The 17,426-nt window shown below is 47.8% G+C and overlaps 1 protein-coding gene across 8 annotated transcripts in view; it reads right to left on the bottom strand.

The window, feature by feature from the left end:
• LOC118371076 (adhesion G protein-coupled receptor B1-like) overlaps window positions 1-17,426 on the bottom strand; it is a 126,110-nt gene that overhangs the window by 60,791 nt on the left and 47,893 nt on the right. For all 8 annotated transcript variants that reach the window (XM_052494588.1, XM_052494583.1, XM_052494587.1 and 5 more), the window contains one exon: window positions 15,910-17,017. In XM_052494588.1, coding sequence (XP_052350548.1) covers window positions 15,910-16,675 — 766 coding nt within the window. In that variant the 5' untranslated portion in view covers window positions 16,676-17,017. The remainder of the gene's footprint in view (window positions 1-15,909; window positions 17,018-17,426) is intronic.

The raw sequence follows: 17,426 nt of genomic DNA, 5'->3' as shown, positions 1-17,426 counted from the left end.
CGCCTATTCCCTCTAACCCCATCTAACATTCCTATTCTTCAGTTCCAACTTCAAACCTCCCAGCACAACATCAACACCCTTACCAGTTTGGTGGTGACATTATACTACATGCACTTCAGTACCCATCCTCAATCCTCTGGTGTCATTACGGCAGGGGCGGCAGGCAGCCTAGTGGTTAGAGCGTTGGACTAGTAACCGAAAGGTTGCAAGAGCGAATCCCCGAGCTGACAAGGTACAAATCTGTCGTTCTGCCCCTGAACAAGGCAGATAACCGACTGTTCCAAGGCCGTCATTGACAATCATGTTTTTTTCTTAACTGACTTGCCTAGTTAAATAAAGGTAAAATAAAAAATAAAAATGTAAATGACCAATTACCCTATCTAACCCCCTATCCTTCAGTTTCCATCCTCAATCCTACGTCATTACCCCCTACCCTATCTAACCCCCTATCATTCAGTTTCCATCCTCAACCCTCTGTCATTACCCCTACCCTATCTAACCCCCTATCCTTCAGTTTCCATCCTCAACCCTCTGATGGCATTACCCCCTACCCTATCTAACCCCCTATCCTTCAGTTTCCATCCTCAACCCTCTGTCATTACCCCCTACCCTATCTAACACCCTATCCTTCAGTTTCTATCCTCAACTCTCTGATGTCATTACCCCCTACCCTGTCTAACCCCCTATCCTTCAGTTTTCATCCTCAACTCTCTGATGTCATTACCCCTACCATATCTAACCCCCTATCCTTCAGTTCCCATCCTCAACCCTCTGATGTCATTACCCCCTACCCTATCTAACCCCCTATCCTTCAGTTCCCATCCTCAACCCTCTGATGGCATGACCCCCTACCCTATCTAACCCCCTATCCTTCAGTTTCCATCCTCAACCCTCTGATGTCATTACCCCCTACCCTATCTAACCCCCTATCCATTAGGTCCCATCCTCAACCCTCTAGTGTCATTACCCCCTACCCTTTCTAACCCCCTATCCTTCAGTTCCCATCCTCAACCCTCTGTCATTACCCCCTACCCTATCTAACCCCCTATCCTTCAGTTCCCATCCTCAACCCTCTGTCATTACCCCCTACCCTATCTAACCCCCTATCCTTCAGTTCCCATCCTCAACCCTCTGTCATTACCCCCTACCCTATCTAACCCCCTATCCTTCACTTCCAAACCTCAACCCTCTTTCATTACCCCCTACCCTATCTAACACCCTATCATTAAGTTCCAATCCTCAACCCTCTGTCATTACCCCCTACCCTATCTAACCCCCTATCCTTCAGTTCCCAATCCTCAACCCTCTGTCATTACCCCCAACCCTATCTAACCCAGTGTCCTTCAGTTTCCATTCTCAACCCTCTGTCATTACCCCCTACCCTATCTCAACCCCTATCCTTCAGTTCCCATCCTCAACCCTCTGTCATTACCCCCTACCCTATCTAACACCCTATCCTTCAGTTCCCATCCTCAACTCTCTGATGTCATTACCCCCTACCCTATCTAACCCCCTATCCTACAGTTCCCATAATCAACCCTCTGATGTCATTATCCCCTACCCTATCTCACCCCCTATCCTTCACTTCCAATCCTCAATCCTCTGTCATTACCCCCTACCCTATCTAAACCCCTATACTTCAGTTCCAATCCTCAACTCTCTGATGTCATTACCGCCTACCCTATCTCACCCCCTATCCTTCACTTCCTATCCTCAACCCTCTGTCATTAACCCCTACCCTCTCTAACCCCCTATCCTTCAGTTCCCATCCTCAACTCTCTGATATCATTACCCCCTACCCTATCTAACCCCTATCCTTCACTTCCAATCCTCAATCCTCTTTCATTACCCCCTACCCTATCTAACCCCCTATCCTTCAGTTTCCATCCTCAACCCTCTTTTGACATTACCCCCTACCCTATCTAACCCCCTATCCTTCACTTCCAATCCTCAACCCTCTGTCATTACCCCTACCCTATCTAATCCCCTATCCTTCAGTTCCCATCCTCAACTCTCTGATGTCATTACCCCCTACCCTATCTAACCCCCTATCCTTCACTTCCAATCCTCAACCCTCTTTCATTACCCCCTACCCTATCTAACACCCTATCCTTCAGTTCCCATCCTCAACTCTCTGATGTCATTACCCCCTACCCTATCTAACCCCCTATCCTTCAGTTCCCATCCTCAACCCTCTGATGTCATTACCCCCTACCCTATCTAACCCCCTATCCTTCAATTCCCATCCTCAACCCTCTGATGTCATTACCCCTACCATATCTAACCCCCTATCCTTCAGTTTCCATCCTCCATCCTCTGATTGCATTACCCCTACCCTATCTAACACCCTATCCTTCACTTCCCGTCCTCAACCCTCTGATGTCATTATCCCCTACCCTATTTTTAACCACCTTTCCTTCAGTTCCCATCCTCAACCCTCTGATGTCATTACCCCCTACCCTATCTAACCCACTATCCTTCCGTTTCCATCCTCAACCCTCTGATGTCATTACCCCCTACCCTATCCAACCCCTTATCCTTCAGTTTCCATCCTCAACCCTCTGATGTCATTATCCCCTACCCTATCTAACCCCCTATCCGTCAGTTCCCATCCTCAACCCTCTGATGGCATTACCCCCTACCCTATCTAACCCCATATCCTTCAGTTTCCATCCTCAAGCCTCTAGTGTCATTACCCCTTACCCTATCTAACCCCTATCCGTCAGTTCCCATCCTCAACCCTCTGATGGCATTACCCCCTACCCTATCTAACCCTATATCCTTCAGTTCCCATCATCAACCCTCTGATGTCATCACCCCCTACCCTATCGACCCCCTATCCTTCAGTTCCCATCCTCAACCCTCTGTCATTACCCCCTACCCTATCGACCCCCCTATCCTTCAGTTCCCATCCTCAACCATCTGTCATTACCCCTTACACTATCTAACCCCCTATCCTTCAGTTCCCATCCTCAACCCTCTGATGTCATTACCCCCTACCCTATCTAACCCGTATCCTTCAGTTTCCATCCTCAACCCTCTGATGTCATTACCCCCTTCCCTATCTAACCCCCTATGCTTCAGTTTCCATCCTCAACCCTCTAGTGTCATTACCCCTTACCCTATCTAACCCCCTATCCGTCAGTTCCCATCCTCAACCCTCTGATGTCATTACCCCCTACCCTATCTAACCCCCTATGCTTCAGTTTCCATCCTCAACCCTCTGATGTCATTACCCCCTACCCTATCTAACCCCCTATCCTTCAGTTCCCATCCTCAACCCTCTGTCATTATCCCCTACCCTATCTAACCCCCTATCCTTCAGTTCCCATCCTCAACTCTCTGTCATTACCCCCTACCCTATCTAACCCACTATCCTTCAGTTCCCATCCTCAACCCTCTGTCATTAACCCCTACCCTATCGAACCCCCTATCCTTCAGTTCCCATCCTCAACCTCTGTCATTACCCCTTACCCTATCTAACCCCCTATCCTTCAGTTCCCATCCTCAACCCTCTGATGTCATTACACCCTACCCTATCTAACCCCGTATCCTTCAGTTTCCATCCTCAACCGTCTGATGTCATTACCCCCTTCCCTATCTAACCCCCTATGCTTCAGTTTCCATCCTCAATCCTCTGATGTCATTACCCCCTACCCTATCTAACCCCCTATCCTTCAGTTCCCATCCTCAACCCTCTGTCATTACTCCCTACCCTATCTAACCCCTATCCTTCAGTTCCCATCCTCAACCCTCTGATGTCATTACCCCCTACCCTATCTAACCCCCTATCCTTCAGTTCCCATCCTCAACCCTCTGATGTCATTACCCCCTACCCTATCTCACCCCCTATCCTTCAGTTTCCATCCTCAACCCTCTTTTGTCATTATCCCCTACCCTATCTAACCCCCTATCCTTCAGTTTCCATCCTCAACCCTCTGATGTCATTACCCCCTACCCTATCTAACCCCCTATCCTTCAGTTCCCATCCTCCATCCTCTGATTCCATTACCCCTACCCTATCTAACACCCTATCCTTCACTTCCCATCCTCAACCCTCTGATGTCATTACCCCCTACCCTATTTTTAACCACCTTTCCTTCAGTTCCCATCCTCAACCCTCTGATGTCATTACCCCCTACTCTATCTAACCCCCTATCCTTCAGTTCCCATCCTCAACCCTCAGATGTCATTACCCCTACCATATCTAACCCCCTAACCTTCTGTTCCCATCCTCAACCCTCTGATGTCATTACCCCCTACTCTATGTTACCCCCTATCCTTCATTTTCCATCCTCAACCCTCTGATGTCATTACCCCCTACCCTATCTAACCCCCTATCCTTCACTTCCAATCCTCAACCCTCTTTCATTACCCCCGACCCTATCTAACACCCTATCCTTCAGTTCCCATCCTCAACCCTCTGATGTCATTACCCCCTACCCTATCTAACCCCTATCCTTCAGTTCCCATCCTCAACCCTCAGATGTCATTACCCCTACCATATCTAACCCCCTAACCTTCTGTTCCCATCCTCAACCCTCTGATGTCATTACCCCCTACCCTATCTAACCCCCTATCCTTCAGTTCCCATCCTCAACCCTCTGATGTCATTACCCTCTACCCTATCTAACCCCCTATCCTTCAGTTCCCATCCTCAACCCTCTGATGTCATTACCCCCTACCCTATCCAACCCCCTATCCTTCAGTTCCCATCCTCAACCCTCTTATGTCATTACCCCCTACCCTATCCAACCCCCTATCCTTCAGTTCCCATCCTCAACCCTCTTATGTCATTATCCCCTACCCTATCTAACCCCCTATCCTTCAGTTCCCATCCTCAACCCTCTGATGTCATTACCCCTACCCTATCTAACCCCCTATCCTTCAGTTCCCATCCTCAACCCTCTGATGTCATTACCCCCTACCCTATCTAACCCCCTATCCTTCAGTTCCCATCCTCAACCCTCTGATGTCATTACCCCCTACCCTATCCAACCCCCTATCCTTCAGTTCCCATCCTCAACCCTCTGATGTCATTACCCCCTACCCTATCTAACCCCCTATCCTTCAGTTCCCATCCTCAACCCTCTGATGTCATTACCCCCTACCCTATCTAACCCCCTATCCTTCAGTTCCAGCTCCCAATCTTAACCCCTACCAGGTTAATGGTGGCATTAACCCCATGTCCCCGCTAACACTCATGATCTTCCGTTCCAACTTATTTTGTCCTGTACCCCTGATAACTTTAACCAACATTCAGGAAATGAATTTAAATTCCTATTAAAAAATGGAAAAATCCTCATTAAAAATAAATAGTTATTTTCCATTTTCAAATTGGAATTTGAATTCATTTCCTGAATAATTCTCTGAATATAAATGGAATTTACCCCAACATCTGCCCCACCATGCCACACCCTGACAGTTACCAGCTCCAACATCTACAACACAAAACAGAACCTCCTCTAACCATCAACCTCACACATCCCTTTAAACCACAACATCCCTTTAAACCACAACATCCCTTTACACCACAACATCCCTTTAAACCACAACATCCCTTTAAAGCCCTAATATAACCTGTGAGCCCAGCTCCAGCCTTATCCTTCCCATTAGTCCGGCTGAATGGACCTATTGTCTATAAATACTTATCAGGTGGAGGGGCTGTATGCTCTCAGGTGCAGGTCAGTCAGGCAGACACTTCAATTCGGATGATGGATGCTTCACTTCAGAGGGTGCGATAAGAAAAAGCTCAAAAGGTCCTTTGACTGGTAGGGATCAAATGGCGGCTATTCTACTTTCTATATCAGACTGACAGACAGACAGGGAGATGGAGAGGGAGGGAGTTAGAGAAGTTACCAGGCTTTTCTTATTTTCTCTAGACACATCCATCTTCAAGCAGGAACACCTGCTCTGATAAGGGGCTAGCAAATCGTTGTGGGTGAAAATATAGGAGCACGAATACGCACGGACAGACACACATGTGCACAGAAACGCACACATGCCCGCACACACACACAAACTTGTTTGACTGTCAATAATAAACACTTTAGTTTTGAAAACAATACATTTTCCTTGGTTTTGAATTAACCTAGAAAATGTTTGTTTTCATCTTGTTTGTGTCTGAGATGAGAAATGTTGGAAAGCAAGAAAAGCAACAGATGATTTGACCTTAACTCAATAAGAGAGAAACAGTTTGACTCCAGCTGGAGGTTGTTTACAGGTTGTTACTTACAAGCCGTCCTCAATGTGCAGGGTGTCAGGCTAATGTGTTCCTATGGTTACGGCCAGGGCCTCTGTATCTATTTCCACCATGGTGAGTAAACTGCCCACCCCCTCACCCCCCTCCATTTTCTCCTGGGCAGTGTGTGTGTGTGTGTGTGTGTGTGTGTGTGTGTGTGTGTGTGTGTGTGTGTGTGTGTGTGTGTGTGTGTGTGTGTGTGTGTGTGTGTGTGTGTGTGTGTGTGTGTGTGTGTGTGTGTGTGCGTGCATGTGTAGTGTGCAGAGTTAGAGGGTTTTATGGGACTTAAAACAATCCCCACCACTGAGATCCTCTTCCCTCCTCCTCTTCTCCTCATCCTCCTCCGGTCTCTCTAACTCGTTCTGGAGCCCACCAGGTACCTCTTCTGATGAAAGTGTCACTGTCGTCATTCTCCCACCTACTGTCTCACAGTTACCAACCAAGGACATTACAATACACTGCTTCCATGTTCTAAAGGAATGGTTACCTATTTAAAAAACCAAGGACAGCTACTACTGGACTCCTGCCCTGTAGGACGTGTAGAGAGTGAGAGAAACACACACACATACACACACACTCCTAGCACAGAGTGCACTGTGGTAGATTCTCACCACGCTCTGTAATACTCTCATACATCTGAAGCCCTTCTCTCCCCACACAGCGTGGGATGGCATTGTGACTCACAGAGAAAGAGAGGGATGGAAGGATAGAGAAAGAGAAGGAGGAGGTGGATGAGGAGGGAAGGGGGGTCAGGGCAAACCTCAGGTCCTATCTCCCCCTGCCAGAGTGGTGGGCTGGAGAGAGGGGGCCCTGGAGCCTGTGTGTGTGCGTGTGGTTGTGGGTTTGTTTGTGTGTGTGTACGTGTATGGTTGTGGATTTGTGTGTGTGTGTGTGTGTGTGTGTGTGTGTGTGTGTGTGTGTGTGTGTGTGTGTGTGTGTGTGTGTGTGTGTGTGTGTGTGTGTGTGTGTGTGTGTGTGTGTGTGTGTGTGTGTGTGTGTGGTTTAGGGTTTGTGTGTGGGTCTGCTTTGGAAGAGCACACGTGACATGTCTGTGCTAATGAGCTCTTCTCCTGGGCTTGCCAGGCTCTGACCAGACAGAGTGTGTGTGTGTGTGTGTGTGTTGTGTGTGTGTGTGTGTGTGTCTGTGTGTCTGTGTGTGTGTGTGTGTGTGTGTGTGTGTGTGTGTGTGTGTGTGTGTGTGTGTGTGTGTGTGTGTGTGTGTGTGTGTGTGTGTGGGAGGTGGGCGCTGTGACAGGATACCACCCCTGCTTGTCATTCCTGGGTATATCACCAACGTGAAAAGAGCGAAAAAAAGCCAGTACATCCCACTGAGCTACTGCTTCATCCCTAACAAGGGCACAGAGACACACACGCTCACACACAAATACACACACATGCACTAAAACACTCTCTTAGCAGACACACATAGGTACCCAGGCGTACACACACAAACCTTTATGAGGACACACATTGAGAGACAAAGGCACACACACACACACAATGACATTTTGCAGTGCCTTTGGCGCACGGCGGCAGTAAACTGTACACTGCTGCCTGATCAGAGGACATTCATCTTCATTCTCCCTCTCATCAAATCTGAAGAAAGACAGAGAGAGCCTCAGTCTAGCATTTAAAGCCCTGCTACAGCTCGTATCATATCCCAAGGTGGTTTAAGGGAGAGAACACACACACCACACACACACACACACATACACACCCACACAGAGACACAGAGACCAACAGCACTGAAAAGAAACCAATGAAATGAAGAAAATGAAAGACTTCAAATGACAGCATGAAGAATTTCCAAGAGTGTGAAAGAGAGTGAAGGAGAGAGAGAGTGAGAGAGAAAGAGCAAAAGAAAGAAAGAAAGAAAAAAAGCAAGCAAGAAAGAAAGAAAGCAAGAAAGAGAGGGAGAAAGAGAGAGAGAGAGAGAGAGAGAGAGAGAGAGAGAGAGAGAGAGAGAGAGAGAGAGAGAGAGAGAGAGAAGAGAAAGGTGGAGGTGTGACAGTTGTAAGCAGTGACAAGTTATCTGTCAGAGCAACAAGGAATGGAGCAGTACAATAGGTTTCACGCACACATGCACACACACACGCACACACACACGCACACACACATGCACACACACATGCACACACACACACACACACGCACACACACACGCACACAGACACACACAGTCCAATGCTAACCATTATCCACACAGTCACACAGTTACAGTTACGCACAGTAACTGTGCAGACACACACACACACACACGTCCGTATGCTCGCCAGCCAAAAACTGGAGCCGATTCACACATTAAAGCAGCAATCAGCAATAGAAACAATAACAAAGCCAGCTCCCTGCCCCTGTTTCTGTGAAAAGCTGAGGGATGGGGCTGGAGAAATGTAACCACTCTCAAATAGACAGAGCCATGGATGCAAGGACAGACCATCAATGATATTAACGTTTTAGTTTTAACCATGTTTTGAGGCTATACAGTGTGTTTACATTTACGTTGTTTACAAACACTGGATTAAAACAAGCTCGTATTTGGGGTTCTGTTGGGGTACAACAGTTGAACTAAGCTCATGAGGCATTTATAAGTTATATTCTTGAAGAATCAATGGGTACATACCATTCATTTATCATTAAATTGATGTAGCAACTGCTGATTTGGCAGTAAAATTGCTTAATTAAAATATGCATTTTTAATAAAGCCTTAGAGGGACCTGAGGTAGTAGATCTGTTGGCAGGGAACTGTGAGAGGAGAGGAGAGGATAGGAGAGGAGAGGAGAGGAGAGAGACACCATCCCTCAACATGTTCACTAGAACAACTACTCAGACAGAAGAGGGAGCGATAGGAAGATTCATTTTGAAAATGTGTGTTTCAGTGAAGGTATATTATAAAAAAGGGCTTCCACACTTGGACTTAAAACTGAGTGTAGAACAGCTGGGCTCTATAAGATATGACAGTAGTAGATTTCCTATACAAGACTGTCACACTCTCTCTGCAGAGTTAGCTATGGTACTGTAGCATTGCGTTAGCCCCGGGATGTCAAACAGAGTACAGTCTGACTCCACAGTCTGGCCTGCTCCAACCCACACAGACGCCCGGTGGCTAACACTAGGCTACACCACACACACACACTCGGCTACATGTCACACACACACACCAGGGATATATCACACACACAAACATAAACACACCAGACACACATGCAGACACGCAAACACACAGTCTTTTATAGCTAACCTTGTGGGGACACGCAATTCAGTCACATTCAAAATCCTATTTACCCTAACCCTAACCCTAACTCTAACCTTAACCCAAAAACCTAACCCTTACTCTAAACCTAACCCTAGCTCCTAACCCTAACCCTAAAACTAACCCTAGCTTCTAACTCTAGCTCCTAACCTAAAACATAACCTAGCTCCTTACCATAGCTCCTAACCGTAGCTCCTAGCCCATGATGAGAGAGGGTACCAGTCCAAATTTGGGACCTTTAACCCCTCTGGAAGTATTTTTAAAATAATTTTCTGAAATATCAGAAGAATGGACGAAAACAATTCCAGCCGTGCACCTGGGGATTGAACAGGTTACCAGGTGCACATTTTAAAATGGTTTTAAATGGCTTTTGACCCACCCAGGTCAAGCCAACTGGGGGCTCCACTGGTTGTTTTAGCAGTTTTCAAACATCATCACCTGGGAACCCTATGTAATTCAATTACAAAAATTACTAAGTCCAGCATTCGCTCCACAGACTATGTCCAGCCGTGCACCTGGTGATTTAATGGGTTACCAGGTGTCGAGCCTCTACAGGCTAACTACAGACCTCCATGACTCTTGGCCTACTCTCTCTGCCCTGCCCGCCTGCCCTCTCTCTCGGCCTGTCACTTCAGCTCGGTCCACCTGGTACCCTTTAACACCCTGTCCCTTCAGACCGCCAGGCCTCCATATATTCTCAACCATGACCAAATGACACACAAAGACAAGGGTGAATTTCAAAGAAATGTACTTTATTTATCAGTGAATCATGGATTGATTTGTCCCTCCATTAGTGACCGGGCATTATGAGGCAAATTATGGTCCCAGTAATACCATGCCTGCGTCGCCAGGGAGTGACACATATGTAACCGACCCTCGATTAAAGTTCACTGTTGCAACGCTTTGTCGAAGTGTACCGAATGTCCCTTTACTTCCAATGCCGAAATCAGCAAATATCTGGGCCAGATACTCCCCAAGATTGTCATACATTTTGCCGCAGGATGTGAAAAAGAACGGCTCTGTGTCTGAGGTGATGCCACAGATGAGGCCTGATCTGATGGAAGCATTTAAGCCAAGTGTATTCCTCCTCCTCCATCACAATTCTACACTCCCAGAAGCTATAGTTTGTCTTGTGGCTTGCAACAAACAGCAGGTAACCCCCACTTTCCTTGGTTACTTCCATAAAATTCTTCTCACTGAACATGGTGACTGGGGATCACCTAGTGCCATTAAATATGACCAAATGGCTAGTTATGAGAGCCTGGGCTCCAGCCACATTCCACCACCATTGTTCTGTTGCATGTACTGCTCTGAATCGGGATGCAGTCTGTCAGTCAATAGCTGCTCACTAGCATAGCATGCTTCCATTCGATAGTACCAGACTTAAGTGAATGGGCGACTTTGAAATGTTGGTCGATCCGCCCGGTGTTCTGCTTGGGACAAAGTCCACAGTCACGTTTTCATCTGCTGTTCATAGCTTCTCTCTCCTGCATTCCTGTGTGCGTGAGTACCTGTTTTCTCCATCAACCAACAAACTAAACCTAGCTCCTAACCCTAGCTCCTAACCCTAGCTCCTAACCCTAACCCTAGCTCCTATCTCTAACTTTAACATAATTCTAACCCTAACACTAATTCTAACCCTAACACTAAACCCTTAGAAATAACATTAACCTTGTGGGATCTAACAAAATGTCCCCAGTTGGTCAAATGTTTGTGTCCACACAAACTTTAGCTTCTATCTTAGCACTCTGTCAGCCACCCACTCTCTGTCACGAGGGACCAGTGTGTGGAACTATCTGCCCAACAAGAGAGGGAGAGAGAGTGTTTCTTTGAAGAGAGATGGAGAGAGACAGAGACCGAGAGAAGTAGCATAGTGTGTGTGGGAAGAGGTGTTAATGCATTAGACTTGCTATAAGACTCTCCTCCCTCTCCTCTGGGAGCAGTGGTTTGATATCCCTTAGTTTAGCAACCTCACATCTAAGCTGTGTGTGTGTGTGTGTGTGTATGTGTGTGTGTGTGTGTGTGTGTGTGTGTGTGTGTGTGTGTGTGTGTGTGTGTGTGTGTGTGTGTGTGTGTGTGTGTGTGTGTGTGTGTGTGTGTGTGTGTGTGTGTGTGTGTGTGTGTGTGTGTGTGTGTGTGTGTGTGTGTGCACAAGAAGCTGTCCTCTCTGGGAACTACCACACACATTCATCTTACTTAACGACAGCATTCTGCTAACATCTGACCACCATAAAGAAAAGTGCAAGTCATGGATACATGTTTTACTCCTCCCTCCTTTCCAGTCACCTTGAACTCCTCTTACTCTCATTTTTGTCAATTTTCTGTCTTTCTCCCATCTTCCCATTTTCTCGTCCCCACACCAATCTTTCCCTCTTCTCCCTCTCTCTTTGTTTCTCTCCTCGTCTCTCAAATCCCTCCTTTAGTTTGTCACTTCCTCCCCTGCTGTCTCTGTAAAGTGAGAAATGAATCCTCTCCTGCTCCATGATGTCTTCCCACTGTGCAACACACACACACACACACACACACACACACACACACACACACACACACACACACACACACACACACACACACACACACACACACACACACACACACACACACACACACACACACACACACACACACACACACACACACACACACACACACACACAGGCTAAGCATTCAAATGAAAGCTGCCTCCTTCGCTTCCTCTTTTTCCTCCTCTTTCTACCAGTGTCGGCCTGCTCTCCAACTGCCTGACCTCTAACTGACTACTCCAGCCATCTGCTCTCCAAATGCCTGACCTCTAATTGACTACTCCAGCCATCTGCTCTCCAACTGCCTGTCCTCTAACTGACTACTCCAGCCATCTGCTCTCCAACTGCCTGACCTCTAATTGACTACTCCAGCCATCTGCTCTCCAACTGCCTGACCTCTAACTGACTACTCCAGCCATCTGCTCTCCAAATGCCTGACCTCTAATTGACTACTCCAGCCATCTGCTCTCCAACTGCCTGTCCTCTAACTGACTACTCCAGCCATCTGCTCTCCAACTGCCTGACCTCTAATTGACTACTCCAGCCATCTGCTCTCCAACTGCCTGACCTCTAACTGACTACTCCAGCCATCTGCTCTCCAACTGCCTGACCTCTAACTGACTACTCCAGCCATCTGCTCTCCAACTGCCTGACCTCTAACTGAGTACTCCAGCCATCTGATCTCCAACTGCCTGACCTCTAACTGACTACTCCAGCCATCTGCTCTCCAACTGCCTGACCTCTAACTGACTACTCCAGCCATCTGCTCTCCAACTGCCTGACCTCTAACTGACTACTCCAGCCATCTGCTCTCCAACTGCCTGTCCTCTAACTGACTACTCCAGCCATCTGCTCTCCAACTGCCTGACCTCTAACTGACTACTCCAGCCATCTGCTCTCCAACTGCCTGACCTCTAACTGACTACTCCAGCCATCTGCTCTCCAACTGCCTGACCTCTAACTGAGTACTCCAGCCATCTGCTCTCCAACTGCCTGACCTCTAACTGACTACTCCAGCCATCTGCTCTCCAACTGCCTGACCTCTAACTGACTACTCCAGCCATCTGCTCTCCAACTGCCTGACCTCTAACTGACTACTCCAGCCATCTGCTCTCCAACTGCCTGACCTCTAACTGACTACTCCAGCCATCTGCGCACCATGTGAAAGGGATAGATGTGTGGACGGGAGGAAGTGTGGAAGTGATGTCTCTCCTCTTCTCTCCACAGAGAGAGTGAGCAATAGAGAGAGAGAGACAAAGAGAGAGATGGAGGGAAGACGGAGGGTGAGATAGACTGGGATCCATTAATCGTGTGCTGAGTGAGGCCTCAGAGACAGACAGGGCCACGAAGGCCTCTGTCTCAATCGCTCACTTCCCAAACCCTTCAACAGTCATATCATTTCATGCTCCTCTTCTCTCCGCTCATTGCTCCTCTCCTCCTCAGCACAGCAAGCCAGTCTGGCTTCCAGCCCATTCCCACACAGAATCCATGATCCTTTCTTCTCTCTCTTCATCCTCAACTAACCCACCCATCCATCCTTCCAGATAGCCATCCATCCATCGACTGTCTCCCCATGCTCAGTGGGGGTTCAATTGCCACTCAGAGAGGTATAGGAATATCATCAAAGTTCACTTTGACCTTAGGGGCCCTGCTATTCTGAGAGAGAGAAAGAGAGAAAAAGAAAGAGAGACTGAGAAAGACAAATAAATAAATAGCGACAGAGAGAAAGAGAGAGAAAGAAAGAAAGAAAAAGAGTAGGAAGAGATTCATAATATGAAGAATTCACCTCTTTCTAATGATGTACCCAGCCAAGTCTGTGTTGCATGTACCTCCAGACCACACCCCATGATCTGGATGACATAAAAAGGATAACTAGCCTAGTGTGGAGAGGAGAGGAGAGGAGAGGAGAGGAGAGGAGAGGAGAGGAGAGGAGAGGAAAGGAAAGGAAAGGAAAGGAAAGGAAAGGAAAGGAAAGGAAAGGAAAGGAAAGGAAAGGAAAGGAAAGGAAAGGAAAGGAGAGGAGACCCTTGGTGACAGGTAACATTAGCTTCGGAGAGAAGAGAGGAGAGGAGATAAGAGGAGAGGAGAGCCTTGGTGACAGGGAACATTAGCTGTAGAGAGAGGAGAAGAGACAGGGGGGAGAAGACGACATGAGATACTACCCACAACATCAGCTCTGCTTGGCTGGCTGCAAGACGGAGTCTCCTCCATCAGCCTGGAATCAGCCTATAGGCCTGGGTAGGGGGAGGGAGGGAGGGAGAGATTGAGGGAGGGATGGGGAGGGAGAGATTTGACCAGAGGCTGAAGTGATAGAGAAGAGAAAGAGAGGAAGGATGGACGGATGGAGGGGAAGATGGAGGGAAGAGATGCGGAGGGAGGGAGAGGGCTGGGTGCTCTGAGAAGAAGAGACTAGGGTTGTGATGATACCAGTATCGTGATATTTTTCCTATGGAAAAAATTAAAACACGAAGCAAACCTAACTCTTTGGTAAGTTAAAAACCTGCTGTATGTAAAATATTGTGTGCTATACCTTGGAAAATAAATGCATGTGACTCTGGATGACAACATAATGATGTTTGTTTCCAACATTAGGGCTGTTTTCTTTAATAAGTGAAATCTGCTTTGTTTTTTTGTTTTCTTGCCTCCATACTAAAGTATTGCGAATCTGTCATTGTCCCGGCCCTAGAAGAGACCAGAGGCTGATAAGAGGAAGTGATGCAGAGAGCGAGAGAAGAAGAGAAAGATGGATGGAGAAGGAGAAGAGGGGGGTGGGGAGAGCAATGGTTCAACCCAATGGCAGGCAGTAGCCCTAGTCTCCCTCAGGGATGGAGCTCTCAGTTATCAGCCTGTCTGTCAGGTCCAGGCTTGGGGAGGGGAGCCAGGATCACACAGCACCATCACACATCTAACCAACTACAGATCCATATCCTTATCCAAGCCCCTATAGTCGCTCTCCTGTGCATTGCCCCCTGCTCAGAGCAGCCATACACAGAACTCCAGCTAGCTACAGTCCCAATAATCTAAAGCACATCTACTGTGTATCCAGCTCACACACACACCCACTCCCCCCGCTCTGAGCTGCCATTAAAGCTATCCCATATTACACATAGATCATTCCTCCCCAGTCCCAGCCTCCCTTCTCTATTCATCCAGTCCCCCCTCTCTCCATCTCTCCCTGCCCATCTCTACCTCCCTCCATATCCCTCCTGCAGCAATCCCATATCACGCCCAGATCCTCCTCCCCAGTCCCAGCCTCCCTTCTCTATTCATCCAGTCCCCCCTCTCTCCATCTCTCCCTGCCCTTCTCAACCTCCCTCCATATCCCTCCTGCAGCAATCCCATATAACGCCCAGATCATCCTTCCCAGTCTCAGCCTCCTTCAGGCCGATCCAGTATCTCTCTTCCCAACCACAGAGAGACAGGACACGGCGCCGACCGGCCAAGGTCATTCAGCTCAGAATTCATCAGCTGAAACCCTATACCATCTCTGTTCTGTCTTTAAGCTACTGTCATTCTACTGATCTTTAACACCCTTTCTACTTTCTGTGACCTAGCCAGAGCACTTTTTTGGATGCTGTCATTTGAACACAAATTGCCTCAAATTGTCCGGAAATTATAAGGAGGTGGCTATGTCAATTTCTTGTCTTTCCTTTTAAATAATTGTTTCGTTGTATTGTGACAGGTTAGAGTACGAGGCTCCCTACACATTCATTGATTGACCTGGACCACAGAGGCCCCCCATTTAACATTAAATGGCATGCTATACAGACAAGATGACCAAGTGAGCCACAAGCCTCGCCTACAAGCTCTCCTCCAATAGACAAAACGGCATCACATGTTGGCCAAAACATTTCCACAAATTCCCATAACTAAAACCAGAGAACTATTCCACTCACTGTTGCTGTCAGTATCACTCTTCTCATCGGCACTGGGTAGGCAGTTCTCCAGGTAGAACCCGTTCCTGTAGCATCCATCTCCTTCACTGAGCTGTGGAGGAGGAGGGGGCTCCCAGCACTGGCAGGGGGTCTGCATGATGCCACAGGGCCTGTTAGAGGTGCTGGATGCCAGGCAGTCCTCCAGCCACTGGCACAGCATCTGACACGCTGCCATGCTGGGGTTACGCTTCCCCACCACCAGGTACTCTGTCTTAAATTCCCCATCTTCGCTAGCGTTAGGGGTGGTGACCGTCACGCCGGCCCGGGGCGGCCCTTTCCTCATTTGTAGGAACTGTTTCCCAGCCTCCAGAAAGGCCACCGGGGATGAAGAGTCACACAGCTTGACCACCTCGTCGAAGCTCTCCATGCCCAGGTAGGTGCGCGTCGTCTCCAGAAATGAGTCAAACTGGAATGTGCGGAGCTGCCGTGGAATGCAGACCGTTGTGGAGGTAGGTTTGGTTAACTTGATAAAGATGGTGTAGCGGCGCGGGTCTGGGTTCTGCAGGGTCCAGGAGCAGGGTGCCATGGGGAAAGTGGAGGGGGACAGGAAGTGGCCGAAGAATCGGCTCTGAACCAGAGTGGAGCAGGTGTCTGACTCAGGCCCTGAGGGAGCAGCAGGGCACTGACTAAACAGTTGTAACAGCAGCAAAATCAGCAAAGAAGATGGCAGGGGGACTTTGGGGTTCACCAGGTGCCCAGGTAAGGAGGAAAAAAGAGTGGTCGTCATGGTTACCAAATGAATTAGAAAGACCAGAGGGGGTTTGTTGGAACCTCGGTTATTTTGTAACCTCTCGTCGATCTGTCTTTCTGTCTCACTGATTTTCTGGCAACCAGGTGGGACCTTCAGGGTGTTCACTGAAGCCTCTGGGGGAAGAGGAGGAGGAGGAAGAGAAGGAAGAGGAGGAGGAGGAAGAGGAGGAAGGAGGAAGAGGAGGAGGAGGAGGAAGAGGAGGAGGAGGAAGGAGGAGGAGAAAGAGGAAGGAGGAGGAGAAAGAGGAAGATTGCCCTCAGCGGTCCAGTGATCTGTCCATGATTGTGTGTGTCTGTCGACCCAGACTTTCAGACGAACCTGGAGAGAAAGAAATAAGAGAGATATTTTGACCTGAGGAAGACACATCACTATAACAGCAAATACACTAGCAAATCAACAAGATAAGACATGAATCATTCACTCTTTCCATTATACTCTCACCACCAGACTCAGTTTGTGCATAGTGGTTTGATCTCCATTACCACACAGATATATACAGTGCCTTCAGAAAGAAGTCACATCCCTTAACTTTTTCCACATTTTGTTGTGTTACAGCCTGAACACGCCTTTTTTGTCACGCCTATTTATTATACCCCCTAATGTCAAAGTTGAATTATGCTTTTCGAAAAGCTGAAATACGTATTCAACCCCTTTGTTATGGCATTCCTAAATAAGTTCAGGAGTAAAGATTTGCTTAAAAAGTCAGATAATAAGTTGCATGGATAAT

Source organism: Oncorhynchus keta, chromosome 34, assembly GCF_023373465.1.
Source record: "Oncorhynchus keta strain PuntledgeMale-10-30-2019 chromosome 34, Oket_V2, whole genome shotgun sequence".
NCBI classification, from domain to species: Eukaryota; Metazoa; Chordata; class Actinopteri; order Salmoniformes; family Salmonidae; genus Oncorhynchus; species Oncorhynchus keta.
The sequence above is the reverse complement of the archived record's forward strand: the minus strand, read 5'-3'. Positions and strand labels throughout refer to the sequence as shown.